Source organism: Euphorbia lathyris, chromosome 3 (genome assembly GCF_963576675.1).
Source record: "Euphorbia lathyris chromosome 3, ddEupLath1.1, whole genome shotgun sequence".
Lineage (NCBI taxonomy): Eukaryota > Viridiplantae > Streptophyta > Magnoliopsida > Malpighiales > Euphorbiaceae > Euphorbia > Euphorbia lathyris.
The window spans coordinates 76,477,965-76,500,224 of NC_088912.1; the positions used below are offsets into that span (position 1 = coordinate 76,477,965).

At 34.4% G+C, this 22,260-nt stretch overlaps 2 protein-coding genes across 5 annotated transcripts; one reads left to right on the plus strand and one right to left on the minus strand.

Annotated features, from left to right (window-relative positions):
• The first annotated feature begins 787 nt into the window (after positions 1–787).
• On the plus strand, positions 788–1,647 carry LOC136224020 (uncharacterized). Its single transcript, XM_066012231.1, has 3 exons — positions 788–998; positions 1,086–1,226; positions 1,353–1,647. The coding sequence occupies exons 1-3, from the start codon at positions 843–845 to the stop codon at positions 1,512–1,514; spliced, it is 459 nt and encodes a 152-aa protein (XP_065868303.1). The 5' UTR covers positions 788–842; the 3' UTR covers positions 1,515–1,647.
• A 12,528-nt stretch (positions 1,648–14,175) lies between these two features.
• LOC136224719 (uncharacterized) lies at positions 14,176–21,183 on the minus strand. Of its 4 annotated transcripts, none has more exons than XM_066013134.1 (9): positions 20,983–21,183; positions 19,017–19,132; positions 17,237–17,361; positions 16,913–17,115; positions 16,578–16,781; positions 16,235–16,499; positions 15,904–16,125; positions 14,841–15,169; positions 14,176–14,441 (listed from the first exon to the last, which is right to left on the minus strand). In XM_066013134.1, exons 4-6 carry the CDS (start codon positions 17,109–17,111, stop codon positions 16,492–16,494), a joined length of 411 nt encoding a protein of 136 aa, XP_065869206.1. In that variant the 5' UTR covers positions 17,112–17,115; positions 17,237–17,361; positions 19,017–19,132; positions 20,983–21,183; the 3' UTR covers positions 14,176–14,441; positions 14,841–15,169; positions 15,904–16,125; positions 16,235–16,491. The 4 variants fall into 4 exon arrangements, with proteins under 4 accessions (XP_065869206.1, XP_065869204.1, XP_065869205.1 ...); XM_066013132.1 differs by having other exon boundaries at positions 15,904–16,064; positions 17,226–17,361; XM_066013133.1 differs by having other exon boundaries at positions 15,904–16,076; positions 17,226–17,361.
• Positions 21,184–22,260: the final 1,077 nt, after the last annotated feature.

Here is a 22,260-nt window from a genome sequence, read left to right on the forward strand (position 1 = left end):
GAAAGCTGCAAACGGAAGTCAGACGGAAAAACAGAAGGAGAGGAAGACGCAAACGGCCCTGGCAGCAACAAAACAGAAAAAAGAAGGAAGAAGAAAAGACGCGAAAAAGAAGAGAAAGAAGAGAAGAGATTGCATAGGACGGCACAACGGCAGGTTATTATCCTATTTTTTAATAATTATAATTTTTTTTATATACTGAACCAAATTTTTTTTTTGGCCCCTGAAATTTATGGACCCTGGGTCTGCGCCCAAAAATCAAGGCCTAAGGCCGGTTTTGAATTCAAATCAGTTTTAAATTAACATAACAAAAATATTTTTCAAAAATAATTAATTCGTTAATTGATAGTAATAAATTTAAATTAAACTGAATAAAAAAATAAAACTCATGTATTGAATTTTTTGAGTAGAACAATTTTTTTTTTTTTTGCAATAAACTTATCATTATATATATTTTCAAGAAAATTTAACTGAAGCGATCCATACTTAATTAACCTGTAAATATAGTTTTTTTTTTTTTGAAGAAACCTGTAAATATAGTTAAATACATTTTCAAGCAATATTTAATTTGGTTTCTGTTTAAGTTTGTGTTTCAATTACTGATTTTTTCCTTAATTGAGGGATCTCATTGTTAATTTTTGCTTATTTTAAAGAACTCGTTGCCGATTTTAGTAGTTCCGGGTTGTAATTGGATTTTGTCGATTAGGTGAGGGGGGAAAACAAAAGTTTCCAAACCCAACACCTACCGGCTACCCTGTTAGTCTACTCTATGCAGAAATAGGAAAAAGATAGTATTAAAATATGAATTCATTAACCATTTTCGAAGAAGAAGAAACCAAAGAGAAATGGAAGATGAAAGAGTAAAAGAATCGAGCAATTGGCTTCAAAGTCTGTCAAAGGAAAGTCACGAACTAGAGGCTTTATCCCTCCATGGCCTCCAAATTCTAGAGGCTCGACAGGGTTACATACTCTGTAATTTCGTGGTTTCGAATCGCATCTCAGTTAGTTCAATTTCGAATTCCGATGATTGTTAATTGATTATTATGTTTTTGTGTGGATTTGTTTGTTAATTAGGGAATATTTGTTAGGATGAGACTGGGAATTGGCAAGTTGGAGCCCTCGCAACTTTGATCGACGATGTGGGAGCTACTGCGATATATTCTTTGGTTGGGCATATCAAAGTGTCGCTTGATTTCAGCATTTCGTATTTTTCTCCGGCTAAGATTCATGTGAGTAGCTTCTCCTCCTTTTCGATCTATGATTCCTTGTTTGCCTAATTTGATCTTGAAATTTTCGTTTTCTATATTATCGGAAACAAAGAAAAAGAAAATGTATTGATTGTTAGGGATTGGCAGGAAGAAGTAGAGATAGAGGCGAAGGTAATTGGAGAGAAGGGAAAGCTAATGTTTGTGTTAATAGAGGTAAGGAAGAAGGAGAGTGGAGAATTAGTTGCTTTGGGTAAGCAATGGATGGCATCTAACAGTATTACAAATGGAATTAATTCAAGCAAGCTTTGATTGAGCTTAAATCACATTTTCTTAACTTTTCATCAAATTCATAACATTTTCAATTCAGCTTGCTGAGATATGTATGATTTTGTTAATTGTTCAATAATCTATTGATATGATAATGTCTGTGTTAATGTGTTAATATATCATATTGCATTTTTATCATAAAAGCGACGCACGTGGTTTTCTACATGAGGTTCTTGGGAGGACTCGGTCTTTCTAATAAAATCCCCTAAAGTGAAACTTCATTACATTGTAAGACTTTCGTGCTAAGATAATATCCGCTGCAGATAAGAGAATTGAGCGGATTTGGTTAATCGATATTCTATATATGGCAGTTTGCAGTTTTGATTAGATGAAGTATACATTTGATTTGAGAGCTATAACCCTTATATAATAATGATAATAAGAAAATAATCAACTGTGTGTTGTGGAATAATTACACATTCCGACTCAAAGTAATAATTCATCCTGTGACCAATGGACGTCCCACTCATAAGTAATCATTCAACTCACTTAGCGCAAAATCGTCACATGCCAAATCCATGTGGTCCTGTCTGAAAACATATCTTCAACCTCATGTATATGTGTGTAGAAATAACAACTAGGGCAACAAAACTCACGCTTCCATAAATGCTCCAAGCACTATAAATAGAAGCCATCTAATGCAGCCAAGATATCTCATTCTCACCTTTTAAAAATTATCTTTTTCTTTATTCAATCATCTTCTCATAGATACTCTGCTAACTTAGGCATTAGAATGATGATGTTAGTTTTCGTGCCTCTTTTGATCTTTCCTTTCTTTTATTGCAGGCCTCGCCTCCACCAGCCAATCACCGGAGATTCCTTCCCATCTTTTACCCACATCAAACTGGCGCAGTGAGCATAGAGTAACATCACATCCATGGCTCATAATGAGACTCCCATAACCCTCTGTCAACTTTTCTTTTACCTTAACTCCCCTTCACAAAACTCCCATGCATATGGATCTCAAACCTTCACGAGAGGCAATAACCTCGCATGATGTTAATAGGCAGCTTATGCCTATCCAAGCCTTAACCTCAAAGCTTGATGAGGACTTGAATGAATGTTTGGGCTCCCTAGACCCAAAGAAGACAATTCCTGAATGATATAAAAAAGAAACTCATCTGCAGTGTGGAAGGAGGATTGTCAATGAATTGAGGGGTGAACACGCTGCTAAGATGCAGCGTGTTCAGGGCCAACTTCGAGTAACTGTGGCAATAATGAACTGGCCAATCTGCTAGGAATCCGTAGTATGCTCTATTGGACATCATACTGTCCACAGATGTCCCATGCATAAAGAAACTTCCCATACATCCAGAGCTTTAGATAAAAAATGATATAGGGAGTTAGAGTGCAACAATGTAAAATGATTGTATATCATTCTAGGTCACCCATGGTGCTCTCCAACAAAAGCATATAGAAAGAGTCATTCTAAGAAGCAAACTCCTCCTAAAACATGTGTTTCCTATCATAGAACCTCAACTGAGGCAAACTCCTTTTGAGGTCGTTGTTCCCCCACAAAGTAACCCCCCTAAAAGGCCGAACAACTTTGCATATCTCTTTAGACAAGTAAGATATGTTCAAAACTCATTAGTGAGAAGGTAAATTTGAGGCTCAAAAGTGCTATGATGGATGCAATGATGGATGCTTAGATCCTTGAAGTAACAAACACCAGTTCCCCCTTATGTGCCCACATCATAGAGGAATCGATGCATTTTCGCTTAAAATACCTTTAACTCAAAGAATATATTGGACTGGAGGATCCCACTATGCACATGAAGAATTTTCGGTGGTCTTTGGAAACCACCACGACCACAAATGTTATGTGCAAACTATTTCCCACTATGCTAAAAGAAGAAGCCGCATATTGGTATTTTCAATTCTTCACAGGGTCGATTCGCAACTTAAATCAAATGTCCATGGAGTTACCACAACACTTCATCACCTCCATACCGAAGGATAAAACAATACAGGATCTAAACTACATGGTTCCTGATTAGATCGAAACCCTCTAGGAATGGGTTGAAAGGTTATGAAAGACATCTATCCAAATAAGACACCTTAACATATATGTTGTGGTTAACGCCACAACTGCCAACTGCCGCAATAAGGATCTACCGAAGGATCTCGCCACACGACGACCTCGATCGTTTCCTGACCTTATGCAACGGGTCCAAGATTTTGTAAGATAGGACAAAAATCTCTTCAATCCATTGTTGAAGGGTAAAACCCTAGAAGGAAACAAAAAACACAAGCATGGCATATAGGGAGATAGGAACCGAATAAGACAAAGAGAACGTCCTAAACGTGAATTTTCACCCCTCAACGCTCCCTAGAAAGAAGTCCTATATTAGGTCGAAAAAACACAACACATTGAGTACCCTCTAAAGCTTAACCGTGTCGGATGATGTAACAATGACACGTACTGCGAGTTCCACAAAAGAGAAGGGCATGCCACCCAATACTGCAAGTAGTTAGCCCTGGAGTTAGGCAAAATGGTAGAGAAGGGATTGCTGGACCTTTTCCTAAAAAAAGCCAATAAAGCCATCAATGCAAGAGAATAAATCTCCCATTCTTCAGGTCGAGCACCCTGGGGAGTAATCGATGTCATTGCTGGAGGACCCACTAAACATAGAATGTCAAAGATAAAAACGAAGCCTTGAAGATAGACATATGGTCTATGAGTGATACTACTAGAGTTCTCCTTACATCACTTGAAAAAGTATCCCACAACAGGTGCACCCTGAAGGAAAATAGGCAAACGTTTGGCAGCCAAAATATAAAATTTTAACCTATTTCCATTAACCCAAGATCCGTTAATCGTTATTTCATATAAAGAGGGATAGAAGGAAATACCTTTTGGAGTTCTATGTACCGTTACAATCGTAGTGCCCACAACTCTTACTCCGAGTTCCCGAGCACAAAACAGAAACACAATTCAAAATCAAATTAGAACTCAACCGTATAAAACAACCAAAGTAGATTGTCTCTAATTAATCAACACAAGATCAAGGATAAAGAGAAAAAGATGAAATCAATTGAATCGGTAGGAAGCGGTGGATTATTTCGTCCTCGACTAAGGGGTTCGAAATTCTCTCTTCGGTTGCACAAGGGTTAGCCGAAATTCACTTAGTAGGGGGGTATAAATAACCTCTTGTATCTAAATCCTAGTTAGATAGAATTAGGTTACTTAATAAGAGTTCTATTCGGAATAATACTTTTCTTATTATTATCTATAATTATATCTAAATATAAAGATAATAATAACTTATTTAGTAGGATAATAATTAGAAGTAATATAATCAAAATAAACCTCCTAATTGAATTATCCTATAATTAATTTAATTCACAATTATAATCTAATTAAAATTGTTTAAGAATCAAATTAATTATTCATGTAATTTCATACATGAAATTCGCCCCCCTCATTTACTGGGCCTTAGTGGACTCAGTTGGGCTTCCATTAATTAACATATGTTTCTCTTTTGGGCTCCAAGTCTTATGTGTGACCCATTAGGTTCTTATTGCTTCTAGCCGTATGCAACTATTAAATTAATTTTCTCGGAATTATATTTTAATTTTTGCATAACAGAATGAGTGCACGAAATGTGATTAGCAAATCTGAAACATTCCCCCAGAGCTATAAGAAGACAGGTTGATTCTGTCGTTGACCTTTCCGTATTAGTTACAGTATAGTTCGATCCTTTATCAACTACATCCTTGAACTGAATCTTATGACTATCGATAATGTCAAGTCACATATAGCGAGACATTCGTTTTACTTGTACAGGCCGAGTCAACTCCAATTAGATAGGTTAAGTGAAATCTGTATTTCAAGTCTTAAGTTATCACCTTGCAAGGATTTAGAGTCAAGTCTTCCACAAGCGATCCTTGGACGTATCTCCCATTTATCGGGAGTGACAAATGCTCAATCCAATGTATAACTATCCTGCAATTACTTCCTGTGACACCCAACGTCTGCCGTTCACACCCCAGAGTCATCTCTGTTATGGATCATGTTACAACAGGATCAAAGCATCACATTTCGTAATCCAGAAACACTAATTAACATTCCTTTGAGCCTTAGGATTACTTATACCTATTAATACCAATGAGATGAACAGGTGACAAGGATGAATCTACCCATCTTGTTATCTCAAGTCGGGTCCCCAATCCTAATGAACTCCCTTTCATTGGATCCATGCAACTGTCCAAATTATCTGTATATCTGAAGCTTGTGAGATCAGCTCTCTGTCTTGACAGAAGATATTGTTACATGCAAGTCTCAACAGTGATATGTCAATCCTAAACATATTACTTGACTTGGGGTGGTTTTAAGTTTATTAGTTTATTATAAAGTTTCGTCTCACTTCATGCTTGTATGAACACTTTATAATCACTTTAAACAAACTTAGAAATTTCCTTTTATCAGACTTATTTAGTTCTTTAAAAGTGGTTGCCTTTATACAATTATGAAACCATATCTTATTAAAAACAAATGACATAAAGAACACTTCATTTATATTTAGTTCATATCCTAGAACAATTGTCTATAGGAGGACACTAAACCCCAACATACTCTCACTTGGACTAAAGCCAATTGTTTCTACAACTTATCCCAGTAGAAGTTAGATGACGATCATGTACTTTGTGGGCTAAGGGCTTTGTCAACGGATCTGCAACGTTGTCCTCAGTAGGTACTCTTTCTATTCTCACATCTCCTCTTGCCACAATCTCTCTTACAATGTGGTATCGCTTTAGGTAATGCTTGGATGCATTATGAGACCGTGGTTCCTTTGCTTGTGCAATGAATCCATTGTTATCATAGTACAGTGTAATGGGATTTACAATGTCAGGCACCATACCAAGTTCAGTAATGAACTTCTTAATCCAAACCGCTTCCTTTGCTGCTTTCGCAGCAGCGATGTACTCTGACTCGGTCGTAGAGAAAGCTACGCTTCCCTACTTGGAACTCTTCCAACTGACCTCGCCCCCATTCAAGATAAACAGGTATCCTAATTGGGATCTAAAATCATTCTCATCTGTGAGATGACTGGCGTCTGAAAATCCTTCTATTTTCAGATCCCCTTCTCCGTACACTAGGAACATGTCTTTAGTCCTTCTCAAGTACTTAAGAATGTTCTTGACGGCATTCCAATGCTCGTCTCCTGGATTACCTTGATAACGACTCGTTATACTTAACGCGAACGCTACGTCAGATCTAGTGCATAGCATAGCATACATAATCGAACCGATTGCGCTGGCGTATGGGATTACAGCCATGCGTTTCTTATCATCTTCGGTTTTAGGACATTGATGATTGCTTAACTTTACTCCATGTACCATGGGTAAGTTACCTCGTTTCGATTCAAGCATGCTAAACCGCTTTAGCACCTTTTCAATGTATGTAGCCTGTGAAAGACCAAACAGTCTTCTTGATCTATCTCTGTAGATCTTTATACCAAGTATATAAGCTGCTTCACCAAGGTCTTTCATGGAGAAGTTACCTGATAACCATACTTTCACCGACTGTAGCAGAGCTATATCATTTCCCATTAATAATATATCGTCCACATATAATATTAGAAATGCAACTGAGCTCCCACTTGCTTTCTTGTAAATGCAAGCTTCTTCGCAATTTTGTTCGAAACCAAATTGTTTTATGGTTTCGTCAAAACGCTTGTTCCAGCTTCTAGATGCTTGCTTGAGTTCATAAATGGATCTTTGTAGTTTGCAAACCTTGTTTGCATCCTTTGATATGAAACCTTCAGGCTACATCATATATACATCCTCAAGCAGGTTTCCATTTAGGAAAGCTGTTTTCACATCCATTTGCCAAATCTCGTAATCGTAGTGAGCGGCAATAGCAAGCATTATTCTGATTGATTTGGACATAGCCACAGGAGAGAAAGTTTCGTCATAATCAATTCCTTGCTTCCGACGATATCCTTTCGCTACTAACCTAGCTTTGTAGGTGCTAACCTTTCCATCCATGTCAGTCTTCTTTTTGAAGATCCACCTGCACCCACTGGGTTTTATCCCTTCGGGTGGATCAACCAAAGTCCAAACTTGGTTGGTGTACATGGAATCCATTTCAGAATCCATGGCCTCGAGCCATATTTTAGAATCTGGACTGGTAAGAGCCTCTTCGTAGTTTTCGGGTTCGTCGTCTAACACGGGAACCTCATCATCATCTCCCACTAGAAAACCATATCTAATTGGGAGTTCACGAACTCTTTGTGATCTACGAATGGGTGGCACTTGAGTCTCATTTAATGGGACTTCTTTGGGTTCCTCAACCGCCTCTGTTGTTTCAGTCGGTGTTTTTTTTTCTTGAACTTCATCAAGTTCAATCATGCTTCCCTTTTCTGTTTCTTCGAGAAACTCTTTCTCTAAGAAGGTTGCGTGCTTAGATACTATTACTTTCTGATCATCTGGATGATAGAAGTAATATCCCATAGTTTCCTTAGGGTATCCAATGAAGAAACACTTATCAGATTTAGAATCTAGTTTGTCTGACGCTATGCGTTTGACGAATGCTGAACAACCCCATACTCTCATGAATGAGAATGTGGGTTTCCTACCAACGAATAATTCATATGGTGTGGAACTAGCGGATTTAGTTGGTACTCGATATAGGGTGAAGAGGGCAGTTTCTAAGGCATAGCCCCAGAATGTCTTTGGAAGTAATGCTATGCTCATCATAGATCGTACCATATCTAGTAAGGTACGGTTCCTCCTTTCGGATACACCATTGTGTTATGGTGTATAGGGAGGTGTCCATTGTGAGCATATCCCACATTCAGTTAGATAATTCAGAAAATCATCTGAAAGATATTCGCCACCTCGATCGGATCGAAGTATTTTTATTTTCTTTCCTAATTGATTTTCTACTTCATTTTTGAAGCATTTGAATTTCTCAAAAGCTTCGGACTTGTGCTTCATCAAGTAAACATAACCATATCTGGAATGGTCGTCTACGAAGCTTATGAAGTATCTGAATCCTCCTCTTGCTTGGACTGACATAGGACCGCATACATCTGAATGTATTAATCCTAGAGTGTCTGATACACGCTCATCTTTATTGCTAAAGGGTGTCTTTGTCATTTTACCTTATAAACATGCTTCGCATGTTTCCAATGATTCAGAATCAATTGAATCCATAAGCCCATCTTGGTGTAGCTTAAGCATGCGTCTTTTGTTTATATGGCCTAAACGACAATGCCACAAGTAAGTCGAATTATCTAGCTTATGTCTTTTGGTATCAATTGCGAATACAGAAATTTTGTCATCTAGCACATAAATCCCATTTTATGATATTCCTGAAAAATAGAAAATCTCATCTCTATAAAACTCGCAATGTTTGTCTTTGATTGAAATATGAAAACCGTCGTCAACAAGACGGCTAATAGAAATAATGTTTCTGGACATTTCTGGAACATACAAACAGTTCCCTAATTCTATTACAAGCCCAGAGGGCAAACTTAAAGCATAATCTCCAACAACGAGGGCGACAACTCTTGCTCCATTTCCTACTCGCAAGTTTATGCTTCCTTTCTTCAATTCCTTAGTCCGTCTGAGTCCCTGAATGTTCATACAAATATGAGATCCATATCCGGTATCTAATACCCAAGATTCAGACTGTGAAATTGTATTTATTTCAATATAAAACATACCAGATGTTGAAGTCCCGGCTTTTCCCTTCTTGAGGGCAGCTAGGTATACCAAACAATTTCTTTTCCAATGCCCGTCTTCACCAAAGAAGTGGCACTCTCCTTTGGGCTTCTTCACTTCCTTTCCCTTAGTTTTGGCGAGCATGGCCCCCTTGCATTTCTCAGGATGGATTGGATTGGGGAAGTTCCCTTTCCTCTTCTTTGATCCTTCAATAGCAAGGGCCGGTATTCGCTCGTTTTCTTTCATATTGGGCTCGACTGTCTCGAGCATATTTGCAAGCTCTATAAGAGAGGTTTGCAAGCCATTCACCCGGTAGTTCGTAATGAACTGTGAATAACTCTCGAGGAGGGATTGAAGAAGTAAGTTTACACTTAGTTCACGATCCATCGCATCTCCAATACTAGAAAACTTGGTAATAAGGCCAATCATCTTGACACAATGTGTCATTACAGATGTGCCCTCCTGCATCTTGCATCTATATAACTGTTTCGTTATCTCGTAGCGTTCGCACCTAGTTTGATTCGCAAACAACTCTTTCAGGCGCGTGACCATGGAATAGGCATCCATATCCTCATGTTGCCCTTTCAATTCCGGTGTCATTGATGCAAGTATGATGTCTCCCACATGATCGTCGTCAGCCTTATGCTTCAGGTAAGCATAAAATTCTTGGTAGGGAGCACCATCCGTCGGGTAAGGGGGTATCGGTGTATCAAGTACATACCCTTTCTTATCGAACTTCAAAACGATTTTGAGGTTGCGATACCAGTCGGTGAAGTTTGAACCGTTCAACTTGTTATCAGTAAGTATATTTTACAGATTGGTGTTAGTCATGATTTTAAGAGTGTTTTAATTTAAACCTGAGAGTGAGAAAGAGTAAACGTACGTTATTCATTTGCCTTAAAATACATCAATCTAAAATTATAGGTCTTTTAGTTCATTTTAGATTGCTCCCACTATTTTACCAAATTAATAGCCCTCCATATTAATTCGAAGAATTTCACAAATCCTTTAGTGAGCTAGGATCCTAACTCCTGAGATTTCACCTTGAGTTTGCTCAACAAGCTAGTCTCATTTGTTAGGTAGATTCATGTAATCAATCACATCTTTGACGTGATTCCTAGGTTATTGGGTTACTAACCACATTAGTAACTAATATGCTATTCATATTAATCTCGACCATATTGCCCATTAGTTTATGATAACATGAGTTTGCTCATCCAATTATCATAATCTAATTTAAGTATTACCTCATATTTCATGAAAAGACGATTTTCAATAATTCAGGTGTTATCATAAGACCCCGAGCTTGAGTTTGCTCAACAACCCAAAGGCCCCTTGTACTGCCGGCTGAATTATAATATTAGGGAAGGGCAGCCGATTTTAATAACTTGCTTATTTACTTAACTTTTAATTAGTGGGGGATTTTATTTTAAGTCTCATAATCTAACTTAGTCTTGATTTGCTTTAGCATACATCAGACACATACATTGGTGTTATGGACATATTATCTAAATTATTACGTCGAGCCAGAGACGGAATAAAAGGCCAAACCTAGGGAAATACTAACTATTACATATTTCTTTTTAGGTCCTCCATCTTCTCCATGGCGCCTTGAAATTACATATTAATTTCTATACTACTAAAGAAAACTTCAATTAATTTTGAAGGGAATTAGATGAGAGGAGAAATTACAATAGATAGTAGATAGGCAGGACTCGCATGCTCTATTTCAAAAATACCAAAAGACTAAATAGAGGGTCCAAATATGTCTATAACTCCAAACATACATAGACTCAATTAAATAAATTTAATTGGTTGATTACATAATATACTTATGTAATATTTAGGTTAATCACATTAACACATCAAATTAACTTTCATCCAATTTTAATTCTATTAGTTCCGTATCTTATATATTAACTTTTTAGATTAATACAACTATACAAAACTATATTCATGCATATCCCAATTATTTTGATTTTAATCCATTTAATACCTTTGATTTACAAATAGGTAAAACAAACTTTTAAATAAATTTTTCATTCGATAATCAAAACAGAAAACTATCAATTTCTGAAACATATATATATATATATATATATATATATATATATATATATATATATATATATATATATATATTTAAAACTATTTTAAAAACGATTTTAAACTACGTGGGTTTCGGGACGGGCTCGAGGACGCGGCTGCTGCCGTTTGGCAGCAGCCCTTTTGCGCCTGTCCAGCCGCTGCCTCGCGGCAGCGGCGGCCAGCCGCTGCGCGGTTGCTGCCGCGAGGCAACAACCGCAGGACATCGGCCGGGCTGCGCCTCCGAGCTACTGTCCATTTTTTTTTAATATATATATATATATATATATATATATATATATATATATATATATATGAGTTTTAGAACGGTTTTAAAACGATTTTCAGAAAATAAGAAAACCTATTATAGATTTTCCGTTTTATCTTTAGAATCAATAAAATTAACTTTTATCAATCTAACTATAAAACTAATAGATTTTGTTATAATGATTATCAACCAAAATAATCAGGAACATATGCAGAATCTATTTTAATTAACAATTAATTAAAATTTATTTATCTTTAGAATTAATTAATCAAAATCAGTTTCGTTAATTAACCTAACTATAAATATTCATTCAATCTGATTGAAAAACTTCTAAATTTTCATATATGAAATAACGGATTTAACGCAGGCTCTGATACCACTGAAGGAAAATAGGCAAACGTTTGGCAGCGGAAATATAAAATTTTAACCTATTTCCATTAACCCAAGATTTGTTAATCGTTATTTCATATAAAGAGGGATAGAAGGAAATACCTTTTGAAGTTCTATCTACCGTTGCAATCGTAGTGCCCACAACTCTTACTCCGAGTTCCCGAGCACAAAACAGAAACACAATTCAAAATCAAATTAGAACTCAACCGTATAAAACAACCAAAGTAGATTGTCTCTAATTAATCAACACAAGATCAAGGATAAAGAGAAAAAGATGAAATCAATTGAATCGGTAGGAAGCGGTGGATTATTTCGTCCTCGACTAAGGAGTTCGAAATTCTCTCTCTTCGGTTGCACAAGGGTTAGCCGAAATTCACTTAGTAGGGGGGTATAAATAACTTCTTGTATCTAAACCCTAGTTAGATAGAATTAGGTTACTTAATAAGAGTTCTATTCGGAATAATACTCTTCTTATTATTATCTATAATTATATCTAAATATAAAGATAATAATAACTTATTTAGTAGGATAATAATTAGAAGTAATATAATCAAAATAAACCTCCTAATTGAATTATCATACAATTAATTTAATTCACAATTATAATCTAATTAAAATTGTTTAAGAATCAAATTAATTATTCATGTAATTTCATACATGAAATTCGCCCCCCTCATTTACTGGGCCTTAGTGGACTCAGTTAGGCTTCCATTAATTAACATCTGTTTCTCTTTTGGGCTCCAAGTCTTATGTGTGACCCATTAGGTTCTTATTGCTTCTAGCCGTATGCAACTATTAAATTAATTTTCTCAGAATTATATTTTAATCTTTGCATAACGGAATGAGTGCGCGAAATGTGATTAGCAAATCCGAAACATTCCCCCAGATCTATAAGAAGACAGGTTGATTCTGTCGTTGACCTTTCCGTATTAGTTACAGTATAATTCGATCCTTTATCAACTACATCCTTGAACTGAATCTTATGACTATGGATAATGTCAAGTCACATATAGCGAGACGTTCGTTTTACTTGTACAGGCCGAGTCAACTCCAATTAGATAGGTTAAGTGAAATCTGTATTTCAAGTCTTAAGCTATCACCTTGCAAGGATTTCGAGTCAAGTCTTCCACAAGCGATCCTTGAACGTATCTCCCATTTATCGGGAGTGACAAATGCTCAATCCAATGTATAACTATCCTGCAATTACTTCATGTGACACCCAACGTCTGCCGTTCACACGCCAGAGTCATCTCTGTTATGAATCGTGTTACAACAGGATCAAAGCATCACATTCCGTAATCCAGAAACACTAATTAACATTCCTTTGAGTCTTAGGATTACTTATACCTATTAATACCAATGAGATGAACAGGTGACAAGGATAAATCTACCCATCCTGTTATCTCAAGTCGGGTCCCCAATCTTAATGAACTCCCTTTCATTGGATCCATGCAACTGTCCAGATTATCTGTATACACTACAAGAAAATTGATTTTTGGCAACGAAGAATGTTGTTGCGAAAAACATTTTTAGCAACAACAACGCATGTTTCGCAACGACTTTCAGTTGTGAAGATACATTCCGTTACTAAAGGTTTTTGCAACGACATCCCGATGTTGCAAAAAATATATGTTTGGCAACAACACATGCTATTACAAAAGCTTTGTTGTTGCGAAACATGGAATGCATGTTAGAGAATTAAATTTATAATTCGCAACAACACGTGTCGTTGCTGTTGATATTTTATATTTCGCAACAACTTGGGTTGTTGCTGTAGATATCTTACATTGCGCAACAATTTAGGTCGTTGCTGTATATATTTTACATTTCGCAACAATATGTGGCGTTACGATTTGTTTAGACTTTTCCAAACAACACTTTATGTTGCTGTATATTTTGCATTTTGGCAATAACTCATATTGTATCTATATATATATTTTTTCGCAATGGTGCTTGTCGTTGCCATAAATATTGATTTTTTGAAACAACCATGTTGTTGCGATATATTTAGAAGTTCTATAACAACTTTGATCATTGCTAATATTATATTAATACTAACCACTTTATGTTGCCAAAATTATTTTCATGCAACAACTAAAATTGTTTCCATAAGTAAGTATTTAAAATTACAGTTGCAGCAATAAATCTATATATAATAATATATATATTTATTATTATATATAAACATAAAATTAAAATAAATCTAACACTAGTAAAAAACTACATACATTAGCCATAATTAATTACCTTTCATAACTATATATATGTTCTTTACATAAAAATCCTTCATAACAAATTACATTGAACTAATTTAATGTATCATCATCAGATAGCCCAAAAAAATTCATATCTGACAAAAAGATACCGGACAAAAATTATAGCCACAAGTTCACTAGCTATACAAAAAGTGATCTATTTTCTTGAACACGAATTCCCTTTCACAATTGGCTTCTCAAGCATGAGCATTTTCATTATCATCCTCATAAAAGTTCAACCTAAATAGAAAAAAGACAATAAAATTAGAGAAAAAGTGAGTAAAACCATACTAACATGAAAACTATAAGTTTGCAAGATTTCATACTAACATGAAAATCATAATATAACAATATGCTTGTGTTTCCATTTTTTCTCTGCTGACACTATTTCATTAATTAGTCTTTAGGTAGATTCATCAATTAGATTGATACAATTTACGGTGATTCAACAGTTAGTTCACATGGAGACAAATAGTGGCAAATAAATTGTCCTAATACGCACATAGTTGAAACATTATTAGGGAAGGAAAGTGAGTTTGTGTACTCTTTTAACATTAAAATGACAACTAAAGTTTAGTAGATGTGAATATAAGGAGAAATTTAAAAAGTTCTAGAAAATTGAAGTTTTTTTTATCGTACCTAGAATTGCTTCTTATCATCTGCATAAGACGTTTCTCCATGTCTGCCATAATGCATGTTTGTTCTGCTTTATATTCTTCCATTGCCTTCTTACTTGCTTCTAACTGACTTTCTAGATGAGCAATTTGATCTTGTTGTTTGCGCAAGTTTTGTTGTTGTTCTTGCTGTAATCTTGCTTTAGCTGAGCCTCCATACCCACTTCCTTTGCCTCTGGTGTACCCGGATTTTGGGCCAAATACATGAAGCAACATTTCTTCTTGTGTTTGAGGACGAATTTGATCCCCTTCAGATTCTTTGTCCTTATCTTGCACAAGTTGGTGAAGTTGTTTCTACAAAAAAACATTCACTTTTCAATATTCTAACTATGGTATTAGAATGCTCAAGAGCAGCCATTAAGATTTTCAAATTAGCTTCTCAAATCAGTAATTTCTCAAATAAACTAGAACCATAAACATTTTAAATTCTGGAAAAATGAAATATGTTATGTTATATCTAGTTGTACCATACTTGATTAAAATTAAGCAAATCCATAAGCAAAATTAAGATTCTTACATGTATTTCCGTAGAGCGGCTATAATCCTATTACATACAAGTATAATCAGCAAACTTTAATAATAAAAAATAAAATACAATTGAATCAGCTATAATCCCTAATATTTTTGATCCCTGCCCAATTGTGAAACCAGCAAAAACAAAACATTAATTCTTTTAATGCATGTGCTGGAGAAGTATTCCAAACACATTTTATTCCTAGTAATTACTCATAAGGAGTGCAAAGTTAAATTATAATACTAAAGCCAATCAAAATGTTGCTGATGCATGATTTAAGTTGCTGATGCATGAAATCTTAATTCCCATTCACAGCAAATAAAGGAATCAAGTAAATAGAGGAATCAAGTAAGACACACAAGTGAAAATACACTCAGAAAAACAGTAAAATACCCAACAATGTAGTAAAATTCTGAAATAAAAGAACTAAAGTTGAAATTAAAGCAGTAAAAATACCCAAAAATGCTGTAACTCGGAAATAAAACTAGAATGGATATAGTTATTGAGAGCTTACCTTGAACTTATCCGAATTAAATGTAGCACAACAAGCTCTCTAATTAGCCATAGAAAAATCAGGAGAATGATTTTTTAAGCGCTCCTCGTGTGTTTCACCACATTCTTGGTAATAATAATGCAAGCGACACTTCCAGAAATGGTACAATCTTTGCATTGCATCTGTTGCAAAAGCTTGAAGTCGAAGTAGTTATGTACAAGAATCTTTAATGTTGAACTTGTTCTGTTCATTTGCAGGTTAATGTTATATCACTATAACATCTAATATTGAAAAAAACTTACAAAATCTAGAATGTTAATATCTTAACTTGGATTAAAATGTTAAAAAATACCTTTACTTGCAACCACATTGCTGGACCATATTTAGCAAAGACATCAGGCCAATCTCCAGCATCCATTAGAGCATTTGTCCTCACAACATAACCACAAAAGTTAACCAGGGACCTTGCATTTTCCTCCACAGCTTGGAGAACGTAATCAGGTATCTCAATGTCAAGTTTAAATTGACCACACATAGTCTTCTTTTCAAATGATAAGCTTCTGTACTTGCCCCTTTGACCCCTTTTCCTTTTAGCACTCGTGGCAGAGGCTATAATGCTACAACCATAACAAATATTTAAAGCATGCTCTAAACTATTTAAAAAAAGAAACAACTTCGTATGATATATTTCTTACCTTGACTACTATTTAGATCATTTTGTTGGGTTCCATCTCTTGTTGGCCTACTTTCATGAAAATACTTTGTTCTGACCTTACGTGGTGGATTTTCTTGAAATTCATTACCTTCCATATGAGTTGGATCTGCTGCTTCATGCGCGCTTAGAACAGTTTGAAGTCTACTAGCAAGCTTGCTTCCATATTTTTGTTTATTCCCCCGTTCTGATCATTTCATAAATTGATTACCAAAAAATGAAGTAACAAACAGCAAACATGTTTTAGAAACAAGTAATGGAAACTATAGAGTAGCTTCAAAAGCAATTGTAAGCGGATAATAAAATAGAAAGCTTTACCTGGATCATTTGAAGGTTGCATTAGATCATCATAGGGATTTTCTTCATATGCAGGACTGTGTGTGTTAGAGCCAATAGCATCCATATCAATATCACCTTCCCTAATGTGTGGAAGCTCATTATGGATAGAGTTAACCTCATTTCTTGTTCCACCTCTATTGTTTTTCCCTGTTATGTTGGCTTGACCTCGTCCCACCATATTTCTATTACCAATATCATCCATATTAATATCACATTCCTCAATATGTGGAAGCTCATTATGGGTAGAGTTTATAGGATTTTTTCCTCCACCTCTAGCATTATTCTTTGTTACCTTTGTTTTACCTTGTCCCATTTCAATATTACCATCCCGAATGCATTGAAGCTCATTGTTACAAGAGTATAAATTCTTTCCAAGCCCACCCCGATGCTCTTTTTCTGTATCTTTAATTGACCTTGCACCACCATATCTGCATTTAAAAAATGAACAAAGTTTTCATTAATCTGATTTGTTAATGCACCGTAATGGTTTACTCTAAGAAAAACTAAAGTAAACTTAGTTGCACTTAAATTAAGGAAAATTGATGTTTAAACTTCAATTGAATGCATCCACCCATTGAATATAATACAAATCTCATATCTCAGAATGAGTGAATGTGAATTCGTGTTAAATTAGCTAAGATGTATTATTTCCTATATGATTTTTTGTAGGTTTCAGGAACTGTTATTTATTCAATAATAATAATAATAATAATATTGAATTCAAATAAAGCAAAGAGTGTCATTTATATCATATTGCATTGAAAATGGCTTAAACCCCTATTTGGATATCGATCTATCCAAAATTTTATCATTTGACCCTGTTTTATTATTTGGTCACATTTAACCACAGACCTATTCCTATTAGTATCAAATTTAAAGGGATAAGGTATCAAAATAGACCTATGGTTTTTGGGGAAGTATCAATTTAGGCTCCACTTATAAAATAACATCAATATAGACGTAACATTTAAAAAATGGTATCAATTTAGGCCTCGATAACGGATTGGACACGTCATTCCTATTACTCCATTAAGTTTAACGGAGTAATCTCAATGACGTGTCTCGTTCCGTTATCGAGACCTAAATTGGTACCTTTTTTAAATGTTAAGCTTATATTTGTGCTATTTTGTACATGAAGCCTAAATTCACACTATTAACACCCTAAATAATCTAAAAATAATCTAAATACTAATGGTATGTACATGTAATGTAGAACCATACACATTATCACGTTAAGCAAGGTATACATATAATGTAGAACCATACACATTATCACCACTATTAACACCCTAAATAATCTAAAAATAATCAAAATGCTAGGTAATGTGCACATAATACAAGTTATAGAAAATAAAGATACTGCACTAATAGGAAATGAATAGCTTAATTAAACACATAATGTCCATGGAAGTGCTAGATGTCGTTTGTGAATGCATTTTTATCCTATAGGAATTTTAATCTTGAATATAGTGGCATGCCAGAGGGCGGAACTTGGCGCAACGGTAAACGTTGTTGTCGTGTGATCAAGAGGTCACGGGTTCGAGTCTTAGGAGCGGCCTCTTGCCAAATAAATTGGCAGGGGAAGACTTGCCCCCCAGTACACCCTTGTGGTGGGACCCCTCCCCGGACCCTCGCGTAGTGCGATCGGACTGCGTTTTTTTTATATAGTGGCATGCCACAATGATTACTTTATTGAATCATATTAAGGTAAGATTAAATAGCTTGTATCAAAATGTCATTGATCAATCTCTCATGTTTAAAATGTGTTTTCTCTAGTCCTCTGTGGAATGTGAGAAACAAACATCTCAATACTAATGCTTAAATGCCCCTAAACCCAATCAACGAAAGAATTTGCTAATTCCTCAATGCTCATTAGAAATGTGTACAGCCAGGTTAACAATAACTGCCTAAAGCAAAAATAAATGTTAGCAGTTGACTTTATAGCAGGTACTGCTAAAAAGAATTCTCAAATAAATATTAGCATATTGAAGAGATTAGTTCATCTTATTATTATTCATGCACATGATGGAATCACAATGAAAGGGAAATGGAAAATAAAAACTAAATTGTAAACGACAAGTACCAGTTGCTTTTTCTTCTTCGGCCTCCTCTTCCTCCGAGGTTATTATTTTGACTGTTTTTGTATTTGAAGACCCTCCTGCTTTGAAGGAAGATCCACTTCTGCTTCTTGACGTGTTGCTGGATGTAGAAATTTCAGTTAGTACTTGTAGAAGATAAATGACATAACACCCATTTGGATATTCAGGATATACATCAGTTTCTCATTCACTGTCTCAAGAATATCTATTTAAATTGTAATTTGGTTTGGCCTTGTTCGTGTTTGGACCAAACAGAGCACAAGTTGCCTTATTGAGGATTCTTTGGTTTACTCCCAAGCACAAGGTCAGACTAGTTATTTTCAGCTATATCCTTCAAACCAGGCATTTGAAGCTTCAATGGATTTTCAAACAGAACAAGAGAAACGAACTTGAAAAGTTGTAAAATTCCTAATAGGATTTTAGCATAATAGTTAGAGAGAGAGATTCAAGTATTTCAAGCTTGAGACGGTCCTAATTTTCCATGAGGAATTCTAGAATAATTAAAGTTGGATGAAAGATCTAGTCTCCTAAGATGAACAAGAAAGAAAAGGGTACTCCATGAATTGATTGAAACAAACAGACAACCGGTAGAGAGGTCAAGAGCTATAACGTGGCTTGTTTCGTGGCTGCATTGGACAGCATTCCAGGAGCAACTAGTTATAGTAAATAAGGTTATTAAGAATATAATTTAAACATAATCGTATCAAAGGTTTATTCAAACCTTTTGTCATGTTGAAGTGAAATAAATATTGGCAGGACAAAAAAAAGAGAGGTTAACATGTAGTTGGAACTTTCAACAGATGACTTAGGAATATAGGATTGAGAATGTCTATTGGCAGGACTGTTACCCAAGTTGTAATTTTCCAACTGTAGGAACTTCTACAGTGCAGAGATGGGGTTGTGTGTTGGGGTGGGAATTTTGTTTTAAGGCTAATTTTGTTCATTGCAAGACCAAAAACGTTCATTCTTGAAAACATTCCCAATTCTATGATTTACAGAAATGTTGAACAATATAGTAATATTGAACAATAAACTAATGTTATTACTGTCCCTGGGGTTCTTCTTCTCTAGAGTGATGCACCTATTTACTTCGCAAATTCAAGCTGTCTAAGAGAAAGATATATATTTATAATTATACATTTATTTGCTTTCAAAGATACCACTAATGGTTAATTAGAAATCTTTAAACATTGAGCAGGATATTAAGGTGGATAGATGATGAAGAAGAAAAGTTAAAATCAATGGTAGAATCCAGCCTGCAGTATGTAATACTAAACATGGGAGGTTTGGATTAGGGATTGAATTAATGAATGCTATAATTAAGCATGAACCATAGTATAAATTAAGCATTATATATATGTTTGGCAGCTATTGGAAATATTTATACAAGTGGAATAAGTAAGTTTGAAGAACTCAAGAAAGTTTCAGATATAAAACATCATTGTTTGCCCTCTTCTTATCACTTTCTCATACTATTAATTTTCATCTACTTTCATACTGTTTCTTTAACTCTCATGTTTTAAGAACGAGGTGTCATTTATGGGAGGTACAAAGAAACATTTTGGGGCCTTTATTTAAGACAAATACTTACTGTTAATTACAAATTCTAAGAAGACATTATTCAACTCTGCAATTTCCACATGCCACTTTTGCCTCTTTTTATTTTCTATCAAGTATGACCAAAATTCTCATTAAGGATCTAAAAATAGTGAAAACCAATTAAAACTCAACTAACGATTAAACAAGATAAAGAATGCCCAGGAACCAGTTGACCTAGAAACCAGATCTTCACGTAGCTGCGCTAAAACATGAAGATTAAAACTCAATTAAGAAGATATTCCTGGTATGAGTTAGAAATTCATTCATTAATTTCAATAAATTCATCAAACTCACAACAAAATGTAACAAACAAGATGATGAAAGAAATCAAATTTAGGATAAACAACTGACCTAAGTCTCTTCTTCCTTCACGTTCTCCAGCCCAGGAACCAGTTGACCTAGAAACGAGATCTTCACGTAGCAGCGCTGGAAACTGACTGCGAACTGACTGCGGCACTGAATGTCAAGAAGAAATCGCCATTGGAAGATATAACAGGATAGACATTGGAAGAAAACAATCGATGTCCTTTTATGACTATTACGACTTGAGAAAAAGTAGCCCAAAGGATGGAGGCTGAAATCAAATAAACAATTAATTTCTTTTAGAATAAAAAAATTCTTTATTAATTTTTTATTTTTGGTAATAACATACTTGTTACTATAAGTAGGTAAATGGTTTAGTAACAAAGCCATTGTTGCCAAATATATTGATTTCCTGCCTCTTTATCCCGCCAGAATTAATTATGGAGGGAAATGAAATTTTTATTTTTGCAACAACATAATTTTATAAGTATTTAGAATTTAAATACTAGTTAAAATTCATTAATATTAAAAAAATAAAATAAAAAATAAAATAACAATATAATATTATATCTATTTTAAATATTTAATTTATATTATAATATGTATATATTTTATATTTTTCTTAATAAATAAAAGGTGCTTACAACAACAAAATCGTTGTTACAAAATATTATCAATTAACCTTTTTCTGCAATGCAATACTTGTTATCAAAATGTAATATTTTTCCGCAACAACAACAACGTTGTTACAATAAAGGGTAATTTTAAAAAAAACCATAATCTTTCAACTAATTAACTATTATCTTATTAATTCCATAATATATATTTTATAATTTACTGAAATTTTAAAATATATTCTATATACATTTAAAATTTAAATATTAGTTATTAGTATTAAAAAATATAATAAACATTTATGTAATATTTATTAATATATATATATATATATAATAGTATTAATTATATATAAATATTTAATTTGTATTATAATATATCTTTATAATTATATTTATATTATTCATAATAAATCATTTAATTAAATAAAAGTTAGTTATATGATAAATATAATTTTTTTAGTTAATCTAATAAATTACTTTAGCAACAACATATGGTGTAGTCAAATTGTATTTTACACGCAACAAAATTATATTGTAACCATAAATAGTTATATTTAAAGCAACAAGATAGTTTTCTTGCTTTAGATGGATTAGTTTACCACAACAAAAAATAGTTGTTACCGAAATGTCTTTATTTACAGTAACAATAACTATATGTTGCTGTAAATGATACAATTTACCGAAACAACTTATATATGTTGCTATAAAT

Bases quoted from the DNA above. Each gene is read 5' to 3' on its own strand.
- LOC136224020 (XM_066012231.1), top strand. From the start codon at position 843: ATGGAAGATGAAAGAGTAAAAGAATCGAGCAATTGGCTTCAAAGTCTG. The intron at 999-1,085 runs GTTAGTTCAATT...AATATTTGTTAG, and splicing joins TGGTTTCGAATCGCATCTCA to GATGAGACTGGGAATTGGCA. The intron at 1,227-1,352 runs GTGAGTAGCTTC...AGGGATTGGCAG, and splicing joins TTTCTCCGGCTAAGATTCAT to GAAGAAGTAGAGATAGAGGC.
- LOC136224719 (XM_066013132.1), bottom strand. From the start codon at position 17,359: ATGGTGGTGCAAGGTCAATTAAAGATACAGAAAAAGAGCATCGGGGTG. The intron at 17,116-17,225 runs GTAACAAAGAAT...TATTGGTAATAG, and splicing joins TGGGACAAGGTAAAACAAAG to AAATATGGTGGGACGAGGTC. The intron at 16,782-16,912 runs GTAAAGCTTTCT...TGAAATGATCAG, and splicing joins GCAACCTTCAAATGATCCAG to AACGGGGGAATAAACAAAAA.